We start from the raw sequence: 16946 nt of genomic DNA, 5'->3' as shown, positions 1-16946 counted from the left end.
TGTTACGTTTATGATTGGCGCAGTACGCTTAGATGTACAGAACTGAATATTTTCAAATAGCATATCACAATACTAATGTCAACTGCAAAAAGGAACAAATTCTAATTACAGGACGTATATACAGCCACTTCGGTTGCACTTTTTTTGTGCAGCCGAAGTGGCTGAATACAGGGTGTATCATAATTAAAACGCAAACAGTTGAAAGTACACGATACTAGAAGCAAAAAAGTCACAGTAAACATAGGGTCAAAAATGCACACCTTAAGAGGTACGAGCAATTTTTCATCTTCGATACTGAGAACCAAATCTCTTCTACTACAAGCTCTTTGCTTTCCATATTTTGGAAGTAGTAGTAGTATGGACCAAAACAAAAAAAATGTCCAGTAAACATTGCTCTAAAATGGATTCCTTAAAAGTAATGAGCAATTGTTCATTAGAAGAGTTGTGTCTCCAAGTAGCGAAGAGGAGCACGTGCTCATAGCTCTTAAGGTATGCATTTTAGAGCACATGATTACTGGACCTTTTTTTCTTGTTTTGATCCACATTACCATTTCGCCAAATTTGGAAAGCAAAGAGCTTTCAGTGGAAGAGATTTGCTTCACAGTGTCGAAGATGAAAAATTGCTCGTAGCCCTTAAGGTATGCATTTTCGACCTTATGTTTACTGAGACTTTTTTGCTTCTAGTATCGTCTACTTTCAACTGTATGCACTTACGCCATTAATTATGATACACCCTGTATACATACGTCCTGTAATTAAATAGCGTACGTGTGCTGGATCACAGCCAATCAAATCTTAAAAAAACTTCAGGGGCTAATTCTGATTGATGGGTGTTAGGCGGAAGATCGTTAACATATGTGAGGAACAATGGCGGATCTACGATGGAGCCTTGGGGAAAAACGTACGTTATTTATGACGGAAGAGTCTTCCCTGATTACATTGGCTGAATTACTAAGTACAGCTTTCTTAATTCCTTTGGTTAGATATGACATTTTCCACTGGTTGGCCATACAATCAGTTCCATAAAACCTCAGATTATCTAGAAGAGTATCGTTATTCACACAGTCTAATGCCTTCGACAGATCAAGGAAACCAGCAACCGGTGCTACTGTGTTCTTTACTACATGTAATTTTGTGAGTGAACTTGTAAACGGCATTCTCAGTAGAGCAACTCTTCTGAAATCTAAACTGTGATCTAGTGAGGATATTATTGTTGCTCAGGTGGTAAAGTATTCTAGAATGCGTCACGTTCTCAAAATTTTTGAAATATGTCAGTACTGTAACAGGTCAGTTGTTACTTATGTCTCTCCTATAACCTTTCTTATAGAGGGACTTAACAATGGCATGTTAAACCATCATCATCATCATCATCATCATCATCATCATTTAAGACTGATTATGCCTTACAGCGTTCAGTCTGGAGCATAGCCGCCTTATAAAATTCCTCCATGATCCCCTATTCAGTGCTAACGTTGGTGCCTCTTCTGATGTTAAACCTATTACTTCAAAATCATTCTTAACCGAATCCAGGTACCTTCTCCTTGGTCTGCCCCGACTCCTCCTACCCTCTACTGCTGAACCCATGAGTCTCTTGGGTAACCTTGCTTCTCCCATACGTGTAACATGACCCCACCATCTAAGCCTGTTTGCCCTGACTGCTACCTCTTATAGAGTTCTGGAAAAATGTCCTGTGTTAGTAATACATTACATATTTCAGAATAGATAGGGCATATCATATGAGAACATATTTTTAGTCCTCTGTTCGAAACACCATCAAATACACGTGAAATCTTATTTTTTGAGAGAATATATAGTTTTTTTAATTTCAGACAGAAGTTGATGACACATTCATACGACTAAATTTTATTAGAGTTGCTATCTCAACAAATAGATGTTATTTTCATTTGAACTGTTTGACTCTATATTATATGCTACGATTAAAAAATGATCATTAAACACATATGCTTCCTGTGACTCATTTATAGCACTTTCATTTAATTCGACAGACGTGTTATCCCGTTCTGTGGTCTATTGTCCTATCGCTCGTTTCACTACATATCATGTAGCCGTAAGTGTGTTGTCGCAATTACTTATTTCTGACAATGTGCAGGTTCCTTCATTGTTTTGATAACTTTTCTTAGTAATTTTGAGTAGTTTTTGCAGTATGCTGTTACTGCAAGATCTCTACTTGATCTTACCAGCATTTCAGCTGATACTTCAATCCCTCTAGTGATTCATGGTAGTTTACACGGCTCGTTACTGTCCTTTCGAATTAGCTTACGCCGAAAGTTATTTTCAAATAATGGTAATGGAATATATTAAATTTTAAGTCAGCGCTTGGTTCATTATAAATTTCATCCCAGGTCATCTCTTGTAAATTATTCTTAAAACATTTGTTTTGCTGTCGTTATTTATTCTGATTTCCACTGAAGAGTATCAATATCATAAAGCATTATCTTGTTTACCCTAACTAACTATACATTATAATTAGAGAGAGAGCATTTATTACCAAGTATGCAGTTATTTTCCTGTGTTGAGCTTCATAACAGGTAACATCTGTTAAGGAGCTACTCTTTTTCCGCATAAGGTACCACCACAGATTGCTGCTTGCTGCTGTCTGACATAGCACAGCAGGAATTCCCAATTTCTCATAAACAGTACAAAAAAGTTAACTATTTTTCAGCATTAACTCACAATTTTTCTTTAGGAAAGCAGTTCGCGTTCGTGCTTACTTGCACAATACATACACTTCGAAGTTTTTGCCTGAAGCACGTCTTCTCAACTAGCAAGGAGGTGTATTTTTCGCAAAAAGTCTCGAAAACGTAGAAAACAAACGTGAAACGTAAGCTATCTAACATAGCAGCGTTGGCAGAAAAAGTGATGAGTAGCTGCATCAACTTAAGAAGCAACGACAAACTGAAAAATCGTTCTAACACCAGTAATTTCAGTTTAGGATTACATTTTAGCTCCATAGAAAGTACAGTACTTTAGAGAAATCCTTATTAGTTGCAGATGAGCAACTGTGTTGGAATATCGGCTGTACTACCGAAGGTAAACAGCGGAATCAAAATCTACATGTGCTCTTTAGATATAACAGGTATAAGTTTAAAAAATATTCCTACAAGGGTTAGTATTGGTCAAAACTAAGAGGGCTGCCAAAAAAGTAATGCATAGCATTTTTTTTTCTCAGCCAAAAAAATGCTCCGAATGCGAAACGTTACCTATATGTTAACTGAAGTCTCCTAAGTGAGAGTGCCCAGTTTCCGTCACTTCCGACAGATAGCGTAGTTGAAAACAGTTTGAAAATGGCGTCTGCAGGTGATGTACGTTACAAGCAACGTGCCTCATTGAATTTCTCACTGCAGAGAAAGGAACTGGGGGGAATATTCACAAACGCTTGTGAAGAGTCAATGGAGCATCTGCTGTCGACAGAAGTGCCGCTAGTTGCTGGGCACGGAGGGTGAGGTCATCAGAAGGCGGTTCGGCGCATCTCAACGATTTGCAGCGGTCGGGGAGACCATCCACCTGTCACACCTGATGTAGCCCCCTCCGACATCCCCTTGTTAGGGCCATTAAAGGATGCCGTTCGTGGAAGAGGATTTGAGGACGATGAGCACTTGCTTCGCTACCAGAACAAGGATAGGTTCCGACAGGGCATACATGCCCTTGTTTCGCGCTGGAGGAAGGCCATAGAACGGGATAGAGATTACGTGGAACAATAGGGCGTGTAGAAAAAAACACCATTCTTTCGTGTGTGTACTTCTCATTATAGTCAATAAAGAATTGTCGAAGATAAAAAATGCGCTGCATTACTTTCTGGGCAACCCTCGCAGAAGAAAGTTCCTGTAACGATATGTCTGGAACAAGTACCTGTTGAGAGACGAGCCAATCTGCCCTTTCATTTCCATCTACATCTATATCTAAATCTATATGGTGACTCCGCAATTCACACTTAAGTGCCTGGCAGAGGGTTCATCGAACCATTTTGAAGTACTGCTCTACCATTCCGCTCTCGAATGGCGCGTGGGAAAACGGAATACCTAAATCTTTCCGTTCGAGCTCTGATTTCTCTTATTTTACTGTGATGCTCATTTCTCCCTACGTAGGTGGGTGTCAACAAAATATTATCGCATTCGGAAGAGAAAGTTGGTGATTGAAATTTCGTAAATAGATCTCGCCGCAAAGAAAGCCGTCTTTGTTTCAGTGACTTCTACCCCAACTCGAGTATCATATCAATGACACTCTCACCCCTATTGTGCGATAACACGAAACAAGCTGCCCTTCTTTGCACTTTTTCGATGTCCTCCGTCAATCCTACTGGTAAGGATCCCACGCCGCGCAGCAATATTCCTGCAGAGGACGGACAAGTGTAATGTAGGCTGTCTCATGAGTCGGTTTGTCGCATCTTCTAAGTATTCTGCCAACAAAGCGCAGTCTTTGTTTCGCCTTCCCCACAATATTATCTATGTAGTCTTTCCAATTTAAGTTGCTCGTAATTCAAATTATTAGTTATTTAGTCGAAGTGACAGCCCTTAGGTTTGTGCGATTTATCGTATACCCTAAGTTTATCCAATTTATTTTATTACACATGTGCATGACCTCACACTTTTCTTTGATTAGTGCCAGTTGCCACTTTTCGCACCATACAGAAATTCTCTCTAGATCATTTTGTAATTGGAATTGATCGTCTGATGATTTTAGTAGACGGTAAATTACAGCGTCATCTGCAAACAATTTAAGGGGGATGCTCAGATTATCACTTAGATCATTTATGTAAATCAGAAAGAGCAGAGGGCCTATGACACTACCTTTCGGAACGCCAAATATCACTTCTGTTCTACTCGATGATTTACCGTCTATCACTGAGAACTGTGACGTCTCTGAGGGGAAATCACGAATCCAATCACACAACTGACACAATACTGCATATGCACGCAATTTGATTAACAGTCGCTTGTGAGGAACGGCATCAAAAGCCTCCTGGAAATCTAGGAATATGGAATCGATCTGAGATCCCTTGTCGACAGCATTGATTACTTCATGGGTATAAAGAGCTAGTTTCGTAGCACAAGAACGATATTTTCTGAATCTATGTTAGTTATGTATCAGTAAGTCATTTTCTTCAAGGTGATTCATAATGTTCGAGTACAGTATATGCTCCAAAATCCTACTGCAAATTTCTTGAATATTGGTGTGACCTGTGCTACTTTCCAGTCTTTAGGAACAGACCTTTCGTCAAGTGAGCGGTTGTATATGATTACTAAGGTAGGCGCTATTGTGTCTTCATACTCTGAAAGGAACCTGGTTGGTATACCATCTGGACCGGAAGACTTGGCTTTCTTAAGTGATTTGAGCTGTTTCGCAACACCTAGGATATCTACTTTTATGTCACTCATGTAGACAGCTGTTCTGGTTTCGAATTCTGGAATATTTACTTCGTCTTCTTTCGTGAAGGAATTACGGAAAAATGTATTTAGTAACTCCACTTTAGTGGCACCATCTTCGGTAACATTTCCACCGCTATCGCGCAGTGACGGTATTGACTGTTTCTTGCCACTGGTGTGCTTTACATACGACCAGAATATCTCTGGGTTTTCCACCATATTTTGAGACGATGTTTCATTGTGGAAACTATTAAAAGCATCTCGCATTAACGTTGGCACTAAATTTCGACCTTCCGTGAAACTTAGCCAGTCTTGGAGATTTTGCGTTATTCTGAATTTGGCATGCTTTTTTCGTTGCTTCTGCAACAGTGTTCTGACGTGTTTTGTGCACCATGGTGGATCAGTCCCGTCTGTTATTAACTTATGCGGTATGAATCTATTTATTGCTGTCGATAGTGTATCTTTGAAGTTGAGCCATATGTGGTATGCACTTACATAATTAGCTTGGAAGGAATGGTGACTCTCTCTTAGGAAGGCGTCAAGCAGCAGTGGACCCTATAGACAGTGCTGCAGTTGGTCACCGCTCCCCTGGACACGTGCTTCAGCCATTCTTCAAGGTGAATCAATCACTGTTTCATATACACCTGGCTCCATTCGGACTGGACACATGCATTAGTCACACACTCCTGTAACGTCTGCACATGGTTGATGGGTTGTGCAGACACCAGTGCCTCTACCATGTTGACTGCCATATGGCCGCCGGCAGCCACAGCAGAGCAATACCCATGACACTGTGGCCTGGCCTGGCGTGGCAGTGAAACATCCATCACTATCTGTGCAGTGGTCATTCTGTTAAAGGTCCCCATAGCTATAAGTCCACCGGATTTATGTCCCACGAACGAGAAGGTCACGCTACTGAACCTCCTTGACCATCCATGAAACGTTTTGGCGAGGTGCTGCCTCCAACCCGCAGAAAACGGGGTATTGCTACGTCGTGTATAAACATCAGCCGTTGTCTTTCTGCAATGGTAAGTTTTTTCAGTAGAATAGGCAATTCATCACGCAGAAGTAATTGATGCACAGCACCTGTTAATCTGTCTGGTAAAGTATACTGCCCTACGTGTCTATCAACGACGGTTCGCACCCATACATTGCTCCTGAAGCGATCCTGATGCCCAACCTCCGTGATTGCTCGAGCATTTGCAACTTCGCACACTTAAGTGTAGTGGTGATTGTGCAATCTCTTGTGTATCATGGGTCATCTGCAAATAAAATACAGACATTGAACTGCGGATCTTCATGGGTAAGATGGCCCTTATCTCAAGAGGTATTGGCTTCCGGAAATAAAATTATAGAACTTTTATTCGAGTTTTGGCCAATATTACCTTCTGCAGGAATACATGACACATTTTTTGAAGACACTGTCCTTTTTATAATCATTTGCATATCACAGCATCTTCTTCCTGTAGGTTAAATTTCGCGTATGTAGGACGTCATCTTCGTGGTATAGCAGTTTTAATGGCCAGTAGTAATTTTCTGAAGTCACTATTAGCATAACTTAAGAGAGAGAAATAAGCTCGATTAACTGTCTGATCTTGAAGACTTCGGTTTGAAACCGGTAACAACGCTATTGTTTTAATAAACAGCTCTACAAGTGAATGGTTGCATTTTAAGTTTACAGCCTCGCCAGTTGTTTAAGAGCTCTAGGTTGTGCTTGTAATGGTATTTATAATTACCCAGAGACGAAATGAGATTTCCCCATACCATGGAGAAGAGAAATATCATGAAAAAGGAGCCGATGATGCGGTCGCGAGCAGTCTTGAGGTTGGCGCCGCTGGCGCGGCTGTACACGTCTGCGATGACGCACAGGTAGGTGCACTTGGCGCTCCACAGCGGCGCGGCCGCCAGGCCCATCAGCAGAGCGGCGGGAACCAGCGTGTAGGTGCGGGGGTAGAGCTGCGCGCCCATGTACGGCAGGTAGCACAGGATGCACACCGCCATAGTCCACTTGCAGCCGATGCGCCTGCAAAGCCAACACTCCTACAGCTGCACAAACTGACAGGCCGGGTACACAAGGAGGGGGGCCGCACTCACAAGGGGAGGCCACGACGTTTGGAACGCGGACTTACTTCACACTTCGTACACTCGTAGTACTCAATTAGGACAACAAAATGCGCAAGCAGTAGCGCGTACTTCTCAAGCGTTATCGCAAGACAATTTCGGTCGTCAAATATATGCATGTGGGTGGCTGTTTTTACCAGGAAGCGGTGGCAGCTGAGTGGGTAGCGTTCAAGCCCCGTAATCGCTGGATCGAGTCCCGTTCGTCAGTTTTATTTTTATTTTTAACACAGTTATTTTCTTAACTATCTACATTACAACTGATATAATGGGAAAAATACGTATTATTGGATGAACTGTTATTAAATTTACAATGTTATTAGGGAGTCTACAAATTTTTACTATCACAAATAATATAATATTTGTAACTATCTACATCCATACTCCGCAAGCCACCTGACGGTGGGTGGCAAAGGGTACCTTGAGTACCTCTATCGGTTCTCCCTTCTATTCCAGTCTCGTATTTTTCGTGGAAAGAAGGATTGTCGGTATGCCTCTGTGTGGGCTCTAACCCCTCTGATTTTACCCTCGTGGTCTCTTCGCGAGATATACGTAGGAGGGAGCAATATACTGCTTGACTCCTCGGCGATGGTATGTTCTCGAAGCTTCAACAAAAGCCCGTACCGAGCTACTGAGCGTCTCTCCTCCAGTCTTCCACTGGAGTTTATCTATCATCTCCGTAACGCTTTCGCGATTACTGAATGATCCTGTAACGAACCGCGCTGCTCTCCGTTGGAGCTTCTATATCTCTTCTATCAACCCAATCTGGTACGGATCCCACACCGGTGAGCAGTATTCAAGCAATGGGCGAACAAGTGTACTGTACCTACTTCCTTTGTTTTCGGATTGCATTTCCTTAGGACTCTTCCAATGAATCTCAGTCTCGCATCTGCTTTACCGACGATCAACTTCATATGATCATTCCATTTGTAAGGTGTCAGGCAAATCCAACATCTTCCATGAAAACCCTGACATGATAAGCAAGTCCAGTACTATGCCACATAGCTCCGAATAAATCGTGACATTAAATTAACCAAAGTAATACGAGTAACGAGTGAGCAAATGGAATACCACAGACTAACACAAGAATGTCTAAATGCATGTCATACCTTCCCACCGCGAGACAGACGCAGTTCCGAGCGGAGAAACGAGAACAGAAGCCGAGAGCAGAACCGTGTTAAGCTAGAAGGCCCTACGATAAGGGACGGACTGGACACCCACGTCGCCAGCTAACCACTAGGACAATGCCAGCTGCAAGTTTTAGCGTGAGACTTTTTCGCGTCTCTGTTACGTTGCAAACTTTAAAAACATTGCCCCACAATGAAAAGTATAACGTTTCTCATTGGATAGACAGAATTTTTGTAGGTGGAGCTTAAGGTTAACATTGAGACCCTGATTGGTCAGATGAAAACACAGCCAGGTAGTTTTTTTTTTTTAAACCAACTTCGGTAAATGGTAGTATGGTGAAGTTAGGAGAGGAGTTGCTTCCGAGATGGCGAGGTGAGCGGAGCTGTGCTGCCCGCCGCCACCCTCACGGTGCTTGAACACCGACAAGGTAATGAACGCACGCGATGCCGCATTTTTGAGCGCATAAGGCTTCACTCAGAACTGCAGAAGTCTCATCTGTTACACCCCCTTTTCGCGTAATACTAGTGTCCATCGTTAATTAAAACTCATGGTGTTCACATTTGCTACTTGAAGTAAAAATCTGAAACGCGATGATTTTTCTGTTATATAGTTATTGAGCAGCCACATCAGCCACTGTAATTTACGAAAAGCTACATAAGTAATTGAGGGTCACTGTAGACCATTTTGATAGTTTTCTCTCTTGTGAAACTTAATTTAAACCTATATTATAGATGTGATATGACATAAGTCATCCTTCGATCCATTGTAGAACTTGGAAACCCACTCAGGGAATATTCGTTCACATTTTTGTTGAACGCAGTTGGTTTTTTACCATCCTGTATTGAAACAATTCCTTTTATCAATAGTGCAATTTATAAACAATGTTTTGTGAGTAGAATAAAATTTCCAATGGTAAACTTAACTGCTTTTTCGACGTTATTTTACCAGCTAACTAAAAATAGGAAAGCCTTGAACCCCTTCCACTAAATTAAGTTAGTATTTAGATTCTTTTACAGGGAGTGAAGTGGAGCTGACGCTGAAATTATTAAGTATTTGGTTATATCATCGTTAGTCTCACTGAAATCTTCTGAATTCTACATGTCATGTGTGGTCTGGCGTCTCCTTACGAGCAACAGGTCCCAGGTTCAAACTAGTCAATTCCCTAAAAAACACGCTCAGAGCGTCGTTGCGCGATAGTGGTAGGGAGACACGATATAGAACAGACAGACAACCATGTATGTTAGACATTTTAAATCACTCCTAATGCGTACTCCCCGATAATTTAGGGAATTAACTGCTTCCAGTTGCTGATCTGCTATACTATAGCTAAATGATAAGGGATCTTTCCTTCTATGTATTCGCAGCACGTTACAATTGCCTACATTGAGATTCAATTGCCTTTCCCTGCACCATGCGTCAATTCGCTGCAGATCCTCCTGCATTTCAGTACAATTTTCCATTGTTACAACCTCTCGATATACCACAGCATCATCCGCAAAAAGCGTCAGTGAACTTCCGATGTCATCCACAAGGTCATTTATGTATATTGTGAATATCAAGGGTCCTACGACACTCCCCTGCGGCACACCTGAAATCGCTCTTACTTCAGAAGACTTCTCTCCACTGAGAATGACATGCTGTGTTCCGTTATGAGGAACTCTTCAATCCAATCACACAATTGGTCTGATAGTCCATATGGTCTTACTTTGTTCATTAAATGACTGTAGGGAACTATATCGAACACTTTACTGAAGTCAAGAAACACGGCATTTACCTGGGAACCCGTGTATATGGCCCTCTGAGTGTCGTAGACGAATAAGGCGAGCTGGGTTTCGACGTTTGAGATATAGGTCTATAGTTCTGCCCATCTGTTCGACGTCCCTTCTTTGAAACGGTTATTACCTGTGCTTTTTTCCAATCCTTTGGAACGCTACGACCTTATAGAGACCTACGGTACACCGCTGCAAGAAGGGGGGGGGGGGGCAAGTTCATTCGCGTACTCTGTGTAAAATCGAACTGGTATCCCATCAGTACTATCGACTAGTAAACGACCAAACGCATAAAGTGATACTGAAAATGTATGCTTGTTCGTGATTTGAAAAATCCCTTATACCTGGAAGGAGCCCGAAACTACTTGTTACCTCCAAGTTTTGACGGCTTTCGAAATATGTACAATTTGTCGTCGCTTTCGAAACTACGAGTACAATGGCAGGATGGTATTTTTCGTAAAAACATGGAAAACGTAAAGTTAAACGGCACCAGCTTCATAGAATAAATGCTGTTTCGGCATTCGGAAGGTCTTCTGAGGTTTCCCATGGAAAAACAAACTTAGTTAACATTTTAAAAACCCTCTCTTTCAGTCCATAATTTGGAAGCAAAGCATGCATAACGCAGCTTTTCGTCAAATAACGGCGCTGATAATTAATCATGCAGTATCGAGTGTATTTTAATAGCGTCTTCACGAGAAGCAATTTCTCGTTCTTTTACGATTAAACACGAACAGATTTGATGACACGGACAAGCATACATTTTCAGTATCACTTCATGCGTTTGGTCGTTTACTAGTCGATAGCTGGCCAGTGTGGCCAAGCGGTTCTAGGCGCTTCAGTCTGGAACCGCGCGACCGCTACGGTCGCAGGTTCGAATCCTGCCTCGGGCATGGATGTGTGTGATGTCCTTAGGTTTAAGTAGTTCTAAGTTCTAGGGAACTGATGACTTCAGATGTTAAGTCCCATAGTGCTCAGAGCCATTTTTGAACTAGTCGATAGTTATGAATATTATATTATTTGTGATAATACAAATTTGTAGACTGTCATATAACATTGTAAACTTAATAAAAGTTCATCCTATTACACGTATTTTTTCCCATTATATCAATTGTAATATAAATAGTAAAGAAAATGACTGTCTTAAAAATAAAAAAAAAACTGACGAATGGCACTCGATCCAGCGATTACGGGGCTTGAACCCTACCCACTTTTTTCAAATCTCTTTTTGCTCGTTTTAGTTCGTTGCATCTGTTCGGGGCGGAAGTCGCAAGACACCCGTTTCAGTTCATCGTTTATCCATTAACTCAGGGCTTTTTTTTTTTTCGGCTGCCGCCGCTTCATGGTAAAAATGGCCACGCACAGGTATATATTTGACGACCGAAATTATCTCACGACTTTCTCGGTAACGCTTGAGAAGCACACGCTACTGCTTACACATTTTGTTGTCCTCATGGAGTACGACGAGTGTACGAAGTTTGTAGTAAATCCGCGTTACAAACGTCGTGGCCTCCCCTTGTCAGATTACAAATATCTATGGAGTGAGTATTCACATGCGCAGTAAGCAGAGTTTCAAAACTACCATAGGATACCGTACACTATCATAAGTAAGCGTAGACTACGGTAGTGTTCCTAGTAGCATTGCTTAGTTAAGATCTAACCGCGTTACCGTATTCTACAGACTATAAGTTATACTTTTTTCTTTGAAAAATTGTCTCCAAAATTTAGGTGCCTCTCATAATCGAAGGTAATCTAAAAATATCGAGAGTTTGATTTAAAATTAAAACTGGTCATATATTAGATGCCTGTCGATTCCTATCTCTATCTGGCAACAATGGCTTCAACAGGCAGCATCAGTGTGCCGATGCGGTGAACATGAGTTGTGGGGATTCTCAAGTTTGCTAACACTGTCTCCCTCCTGTCCTGTCATCAGGAAGCTCAGAACACTGTCTAGCCTATGATGCCTCATTGCCGTCTACAGTGCCAGTAAACTTGAATTGAAAGTGACCTGTGTTATAGGTAACAGTAAAGTATTTTTCTTAGTAGCTAGTTTCGTAATGGAAAAAATAAAAAGTATTTGTCCGATTCGATCCATTATAAATGGTTCTGGAAGCCTTTGACTTTGAAAACAATAGGCTTATTTAAAAATAACTCATCTGCTACCAGTCACGATTTTCTTCATTTTATTTTTCGCACGACGCGTTTCGTGGAATGATTCCCATTTTCAAGACCGTTTTTTTGTGTTTGTTATGTCACTCCTATGTGATGCTGTCGATGTTTGGGATTCTGCTTCACTTCGTTGGCTTTAAGTTTTCTTATGGTCGAGTTGTGCGGACACTCACACACACTAAACATCACACACAACTTTTTGTACACTTCTAAACACCGAAAACATTTTACATAAACAAAACAGTTACACAGCATTATTCGATGCGGGCTATAAATTGAAAGTAATACCATATCTGGAAGAATATGGAAACAGAGCAACTGAATGGCATTCTGCTGCAGTCATGGACTGTGCGGCTAGTCCCGGCGGAGGTTAGAGTTCTCCCTCGGGCATGGGTGTGTGTGTTTGTCCTTAGGATGATTTAGGTTAAGTAGTGTGCAAGCTTAGGAACTGATGACGTTTGCAGTTAAGTCCCATAAGATTTCACACACACATTTGAACATTTTGAATGGCATTCTGGTCTTCGCCAACAGAAAAACCCATCCGCGATTGGTGGACTAGTAAAGAAGAACTGAAAAAAATGAGGAAGATTGAATGTGCAAACAGAGGAATGAAAGCAAAGTGGCCAAAACTAGAAAATGTATTGAAATACATTTAGGGAGGATTTACTTCACAATTGCAACCTCTTGATGTCTCGATAAATAAAAGATTTATAGGATAGCAGCAAATGGATGACAGATGAAACCTGACATGAATTCGTGCCGAAGAGAGCTTTAAAACCACCCACAATCAGGCGTGTGTGTCAGTGGATAAAACAGTCGTGGTATAAAGTGGGAGAAGACATTATTGTTAAATCTTTCAAGAAGTGCGGTATAATTAACGCTCTCAATGGCAGCTAATATCTTAAATATGAAGAAGACAGCGATGACGACGAAGAGGAGGGGGAGTGGGAAGAAGAAGAAGAAGAAGAAGAAGAAGAAGAAGAAGAAAGTTCAGATGACGATTTTAAAGGTCAGTTCGGTTTCATAAATTAAGAATTTTTTTAGTCTGTCTCTGCTACCCAATGATAAAAAACAGTAAAGATGTTCTTTTTTTTAAATAATTAGAAATTACGACGTTACGTCCAATAAGACGCACCTTATCGTCCGTAAAATACGGTGTCTGTAGGTTAAGTCTGTTGCACACCTATTGGTCGCTACCTGATCTCTATCACTTTGTTCATGTACGCGATCTTACTAGATTACTTTGAAAGAAGAAGCGATAAACCTTCCAAAAACTGGGTGGGGGTATATAAAGGGCTGCGTAATTTACTGAACTTTTTTGTTCTGCGTGGTTATCCTCCAGTCTGTTAATTAATAATAAACTGTATTTATAGCAAAATTTAAACTGAAAACGTATAATTCAGGTTTCATTTGAAAATTGCTGATTTGTAACGAAAGACAGACGGATGTTGTATTAAAAATAAAAAACAATACGGATTTATCACATAGCGCTAAAAAAGGCAGTTTTCTGAAAAAAGGTAAAATTAAAAAGAGCAAAACAAAAACTTATCAAACATCGCTTCAATACTTTGTCGAGGTTGTATAAAACATATTTTTATTATACATAAACAACTTTCACTCTTACCTTGAATCATGGTGATGAACTTTCTGTTCAGTAAAAAATAAGAATAATTGTACAGATTTTTATATATTTGTGCGTGTGAACTGTACTTGCATCCAAAATACTTGCTCTGGTTACATAACAGCACAGACGTTACGCGGTCAACTAAGTTTTATTACTTATAAAATACAATTTACATCTGGTAAGGATATAAAATACTCAACGATGTGTGGTTCTAATTATGTGCCAAACAAATAACAAAAAGAAGTCGTCAGCTCCCAATTTATCTCTCACACATTCAGTTGTGTTTCTTTCCCTGCCAATGTCACCAATACTACCGTTAATCCTGCTATGTATTGTATCACTTACGTACTGTACAAAAACCACCGAGACCTAGTTTTGGTAGAGCGCAGCTCTGGCAGTAAGACATTCGGCAGGTTCGTCAGGTGACGCGAATCCTGGTACAGGCAAGCGTAACTCGCGAGGAGGTAGCGAGTGGAGCTGTCTGCTAGATAGCAGACTGCAATTGGCGGAAAGACAATCCCCGAAGTAATCCGGCTAACAGAAAGGTAGCAGGTAGCCTGGAGAGTTACTGCAAATGGGTTTTACCCCAGCGCGTGGCCGTTGCTGGTTGCTCGTGGGGTGAGCGGTCCGGCAGGGAAACAATATGTACAATCTGAAGCAAGAAAGTTACAAAATACAAAATGATTCCCAATGAAAGATAAAAATGAGACGAAAAAGTGCGTCTAAACGCCCATTCGATAGACAGAATAGCACTTAAGATACTGAAGATGTAAGATTTGAAAATACCTATAGAAGTAAGAAACTAACTTATAAACGCCAGAAGAGATTTTAAAGAATGAAGTGTCCACAGATAATGCTAGAACAGCACTACTGAAATCCAGTTTCAGAATTTTTGTCAGTGTAATACGTTTTAATTGCAAGTCGAAGTGTTAATTGCGAGAACAAAAACATATGTGAACGCAAAACTATTCAAATCACTAAATTTAGTAAGAATTTGATTCATATCGTCATGCGTCTAAGATTAAAATACGATTTCTCCCACTTAAAATCAAAAAAGACAGCCAAGAACGTAATAAGGTATAACTCCACTACAGGCAATATTACAACACAAAATATAGAAAACGTTAGAGAAAAAAAGGAGACAACATAAAAAGGTGATTGCCATGAATTCCAGGTACAAATTACTGAAGCAGCACAGAAAAGTTTAGTATTGGCCAAGAATAAAAAGGAAACGTGGTGGAATGCTGAATGTGAAGAAGCATGAGAATAAAGAGCTCTTAAATGGAGAAGAACTCTTATAACAATTCAGACAAAAAAGGAAACAATTATAAAAAATAACCGAGTAAAATAAAAAGCCTTTGAATAATTTCAGATTATGAAAATACAAGAACATTTCGCCAGAAATAATAATAGAAACTTCTGTCCGACTTTTAAACATATAGTTGAAGAGTACCAACCAGCAAGTACTTGTTTTGAAGATGAAAATGAGAAGATAGGATTAAATTAATAAAGGAAATTGTGAAATAGTAGCAATAATTTTTACAGATTCAAAATCTGGAGAAATATTTCCCACCAAAAGAGCTAGAAATTCATGGGGTCATCAAAGCACTCAAAAACACCAAAGCAGGTGGTAAGTCATTTGAAATTAAAAACTGGTGTTAGACAAGGAGACAGTTTATCACTCTTTGCTTTTTAACTCCACTACAGAAAAAAACTGCAAGGATCTGAAATTTGGGCTAAAACCAATAATTCAGGGAAGGAAAGCAATTGGACTGAAAAACTGCTTGCTTTTCCAGATGATTTCCCAATGCTTTCAAAACATCTGACAATTGCAGTTATTCAGATAAATCATCTGGCAAGATAGCAAATGTAACAGATGTTAAAATTACAGCTGAAAAAACAAAATTCATTACAAATATAAAAAATGCTCCAAAATCAATAGAAACACACATAGGTAAAATAGAGCAAGTTTATTTTTAATGTCTTGGAGAAACTATACAACAGAATTAACTTAAAATAATTTGCGACGGACGTAAGGGTTAACAAAATGGAAAGAGCATAGGTTTGACAATGAATACTTAGAACAAGAAATGCATAGCCAGAAAAAACAAAACTAAAGTACCATACTGCAGTGGTACAACCAGAGTGTTTATAGGGATGTGAATGCCTCACGATGAACTATAAGTTGAACAGACTGTAAATATTTGAAAGACAGATTGTTCTAAAAATAGTGGATATGATACGAACTACAGCTAGTTGAAAATATAGTAGTAATGATGAGATCTTCAAAAATGTAGAGAAAGTATCAGGCCTAATGACTAAGTAAAGATTAATCTTATTTCGGACACCTCCACCAAATGAATGAGAACAGACCGACGAAACAAATAGTCTGGTATTTCTGGAAGAAGAAATCAATACTAGCATGTATTAGATGATTAAGATAAGAACTAGAAAGAAACATCATCAAGGAATTGAAGATAAACTTTTTTAAGAACAAAATACTTAACTTAGATGGTGTTCAAAGAAGAAGATATAAGAAATCCTGAACAACGTGGGAAGAAGAAAGCAAAAGACAACATGGGGAGAAAATGAGGTAGTACGGGTGAAACAAGGAAACAGCAACAAAGAAAGAAGAGGAATTAAATTTGTTATGTGATCTTGGTTGCTCAAAACGAAACTGAAAAGTAGTAGTGGCAGTACGTGGCAATATGAGACTGTAAACGGTCATAGTTATCTGTTAACATGTAAATTTCTTCA

At 40.0% G+C, this 16946-nt stretch overlaps 1 protein-coding gene across 3 annotated transcripts in view; it reads right to left on the bottom strand.

The window, feature by feature from the left end:
* The window catches only part of LOC126299177 (UNC93-like protein), a 400303-nt gene that overhangs the window by 99342 nt on the left and 284015 nt on the right, over positions 1-16946 (bottom strand). For all 3 annotated transcript variants that reach the window (XM_049990944.1, XM_049990943.1, XM_049990945.1), the window contains one exon: positions 7121-7407. In XM_049990944.1, coding sequence (XP_049846901.1) covers positions 7121-7407 — 287 coding nt within the window. The remainder of the gene's footprint in view (positions 1-7120; positions 7408-16946) is intronic.

The sequence above is a fragment of the Schistocerca gregaria genome, chromosome X, assembly GCF_023897955.1.
Source record: "Schistocerca gregaria isolate iqSchGreg1 chromosome X, iqSchGreg1.2, whole genome shotgun sequence".
Classification (NCBI taxonomy): domain Eukaryota; kingdom Metazoa; phylum Arthropoda; class Insecta; order Orthoptera; family Acrididae; genus Schistocerca; species Schistocerca gregaria.
This window is presented reverse-complemented; position numbering and strand designations above follow the sequence as displayed.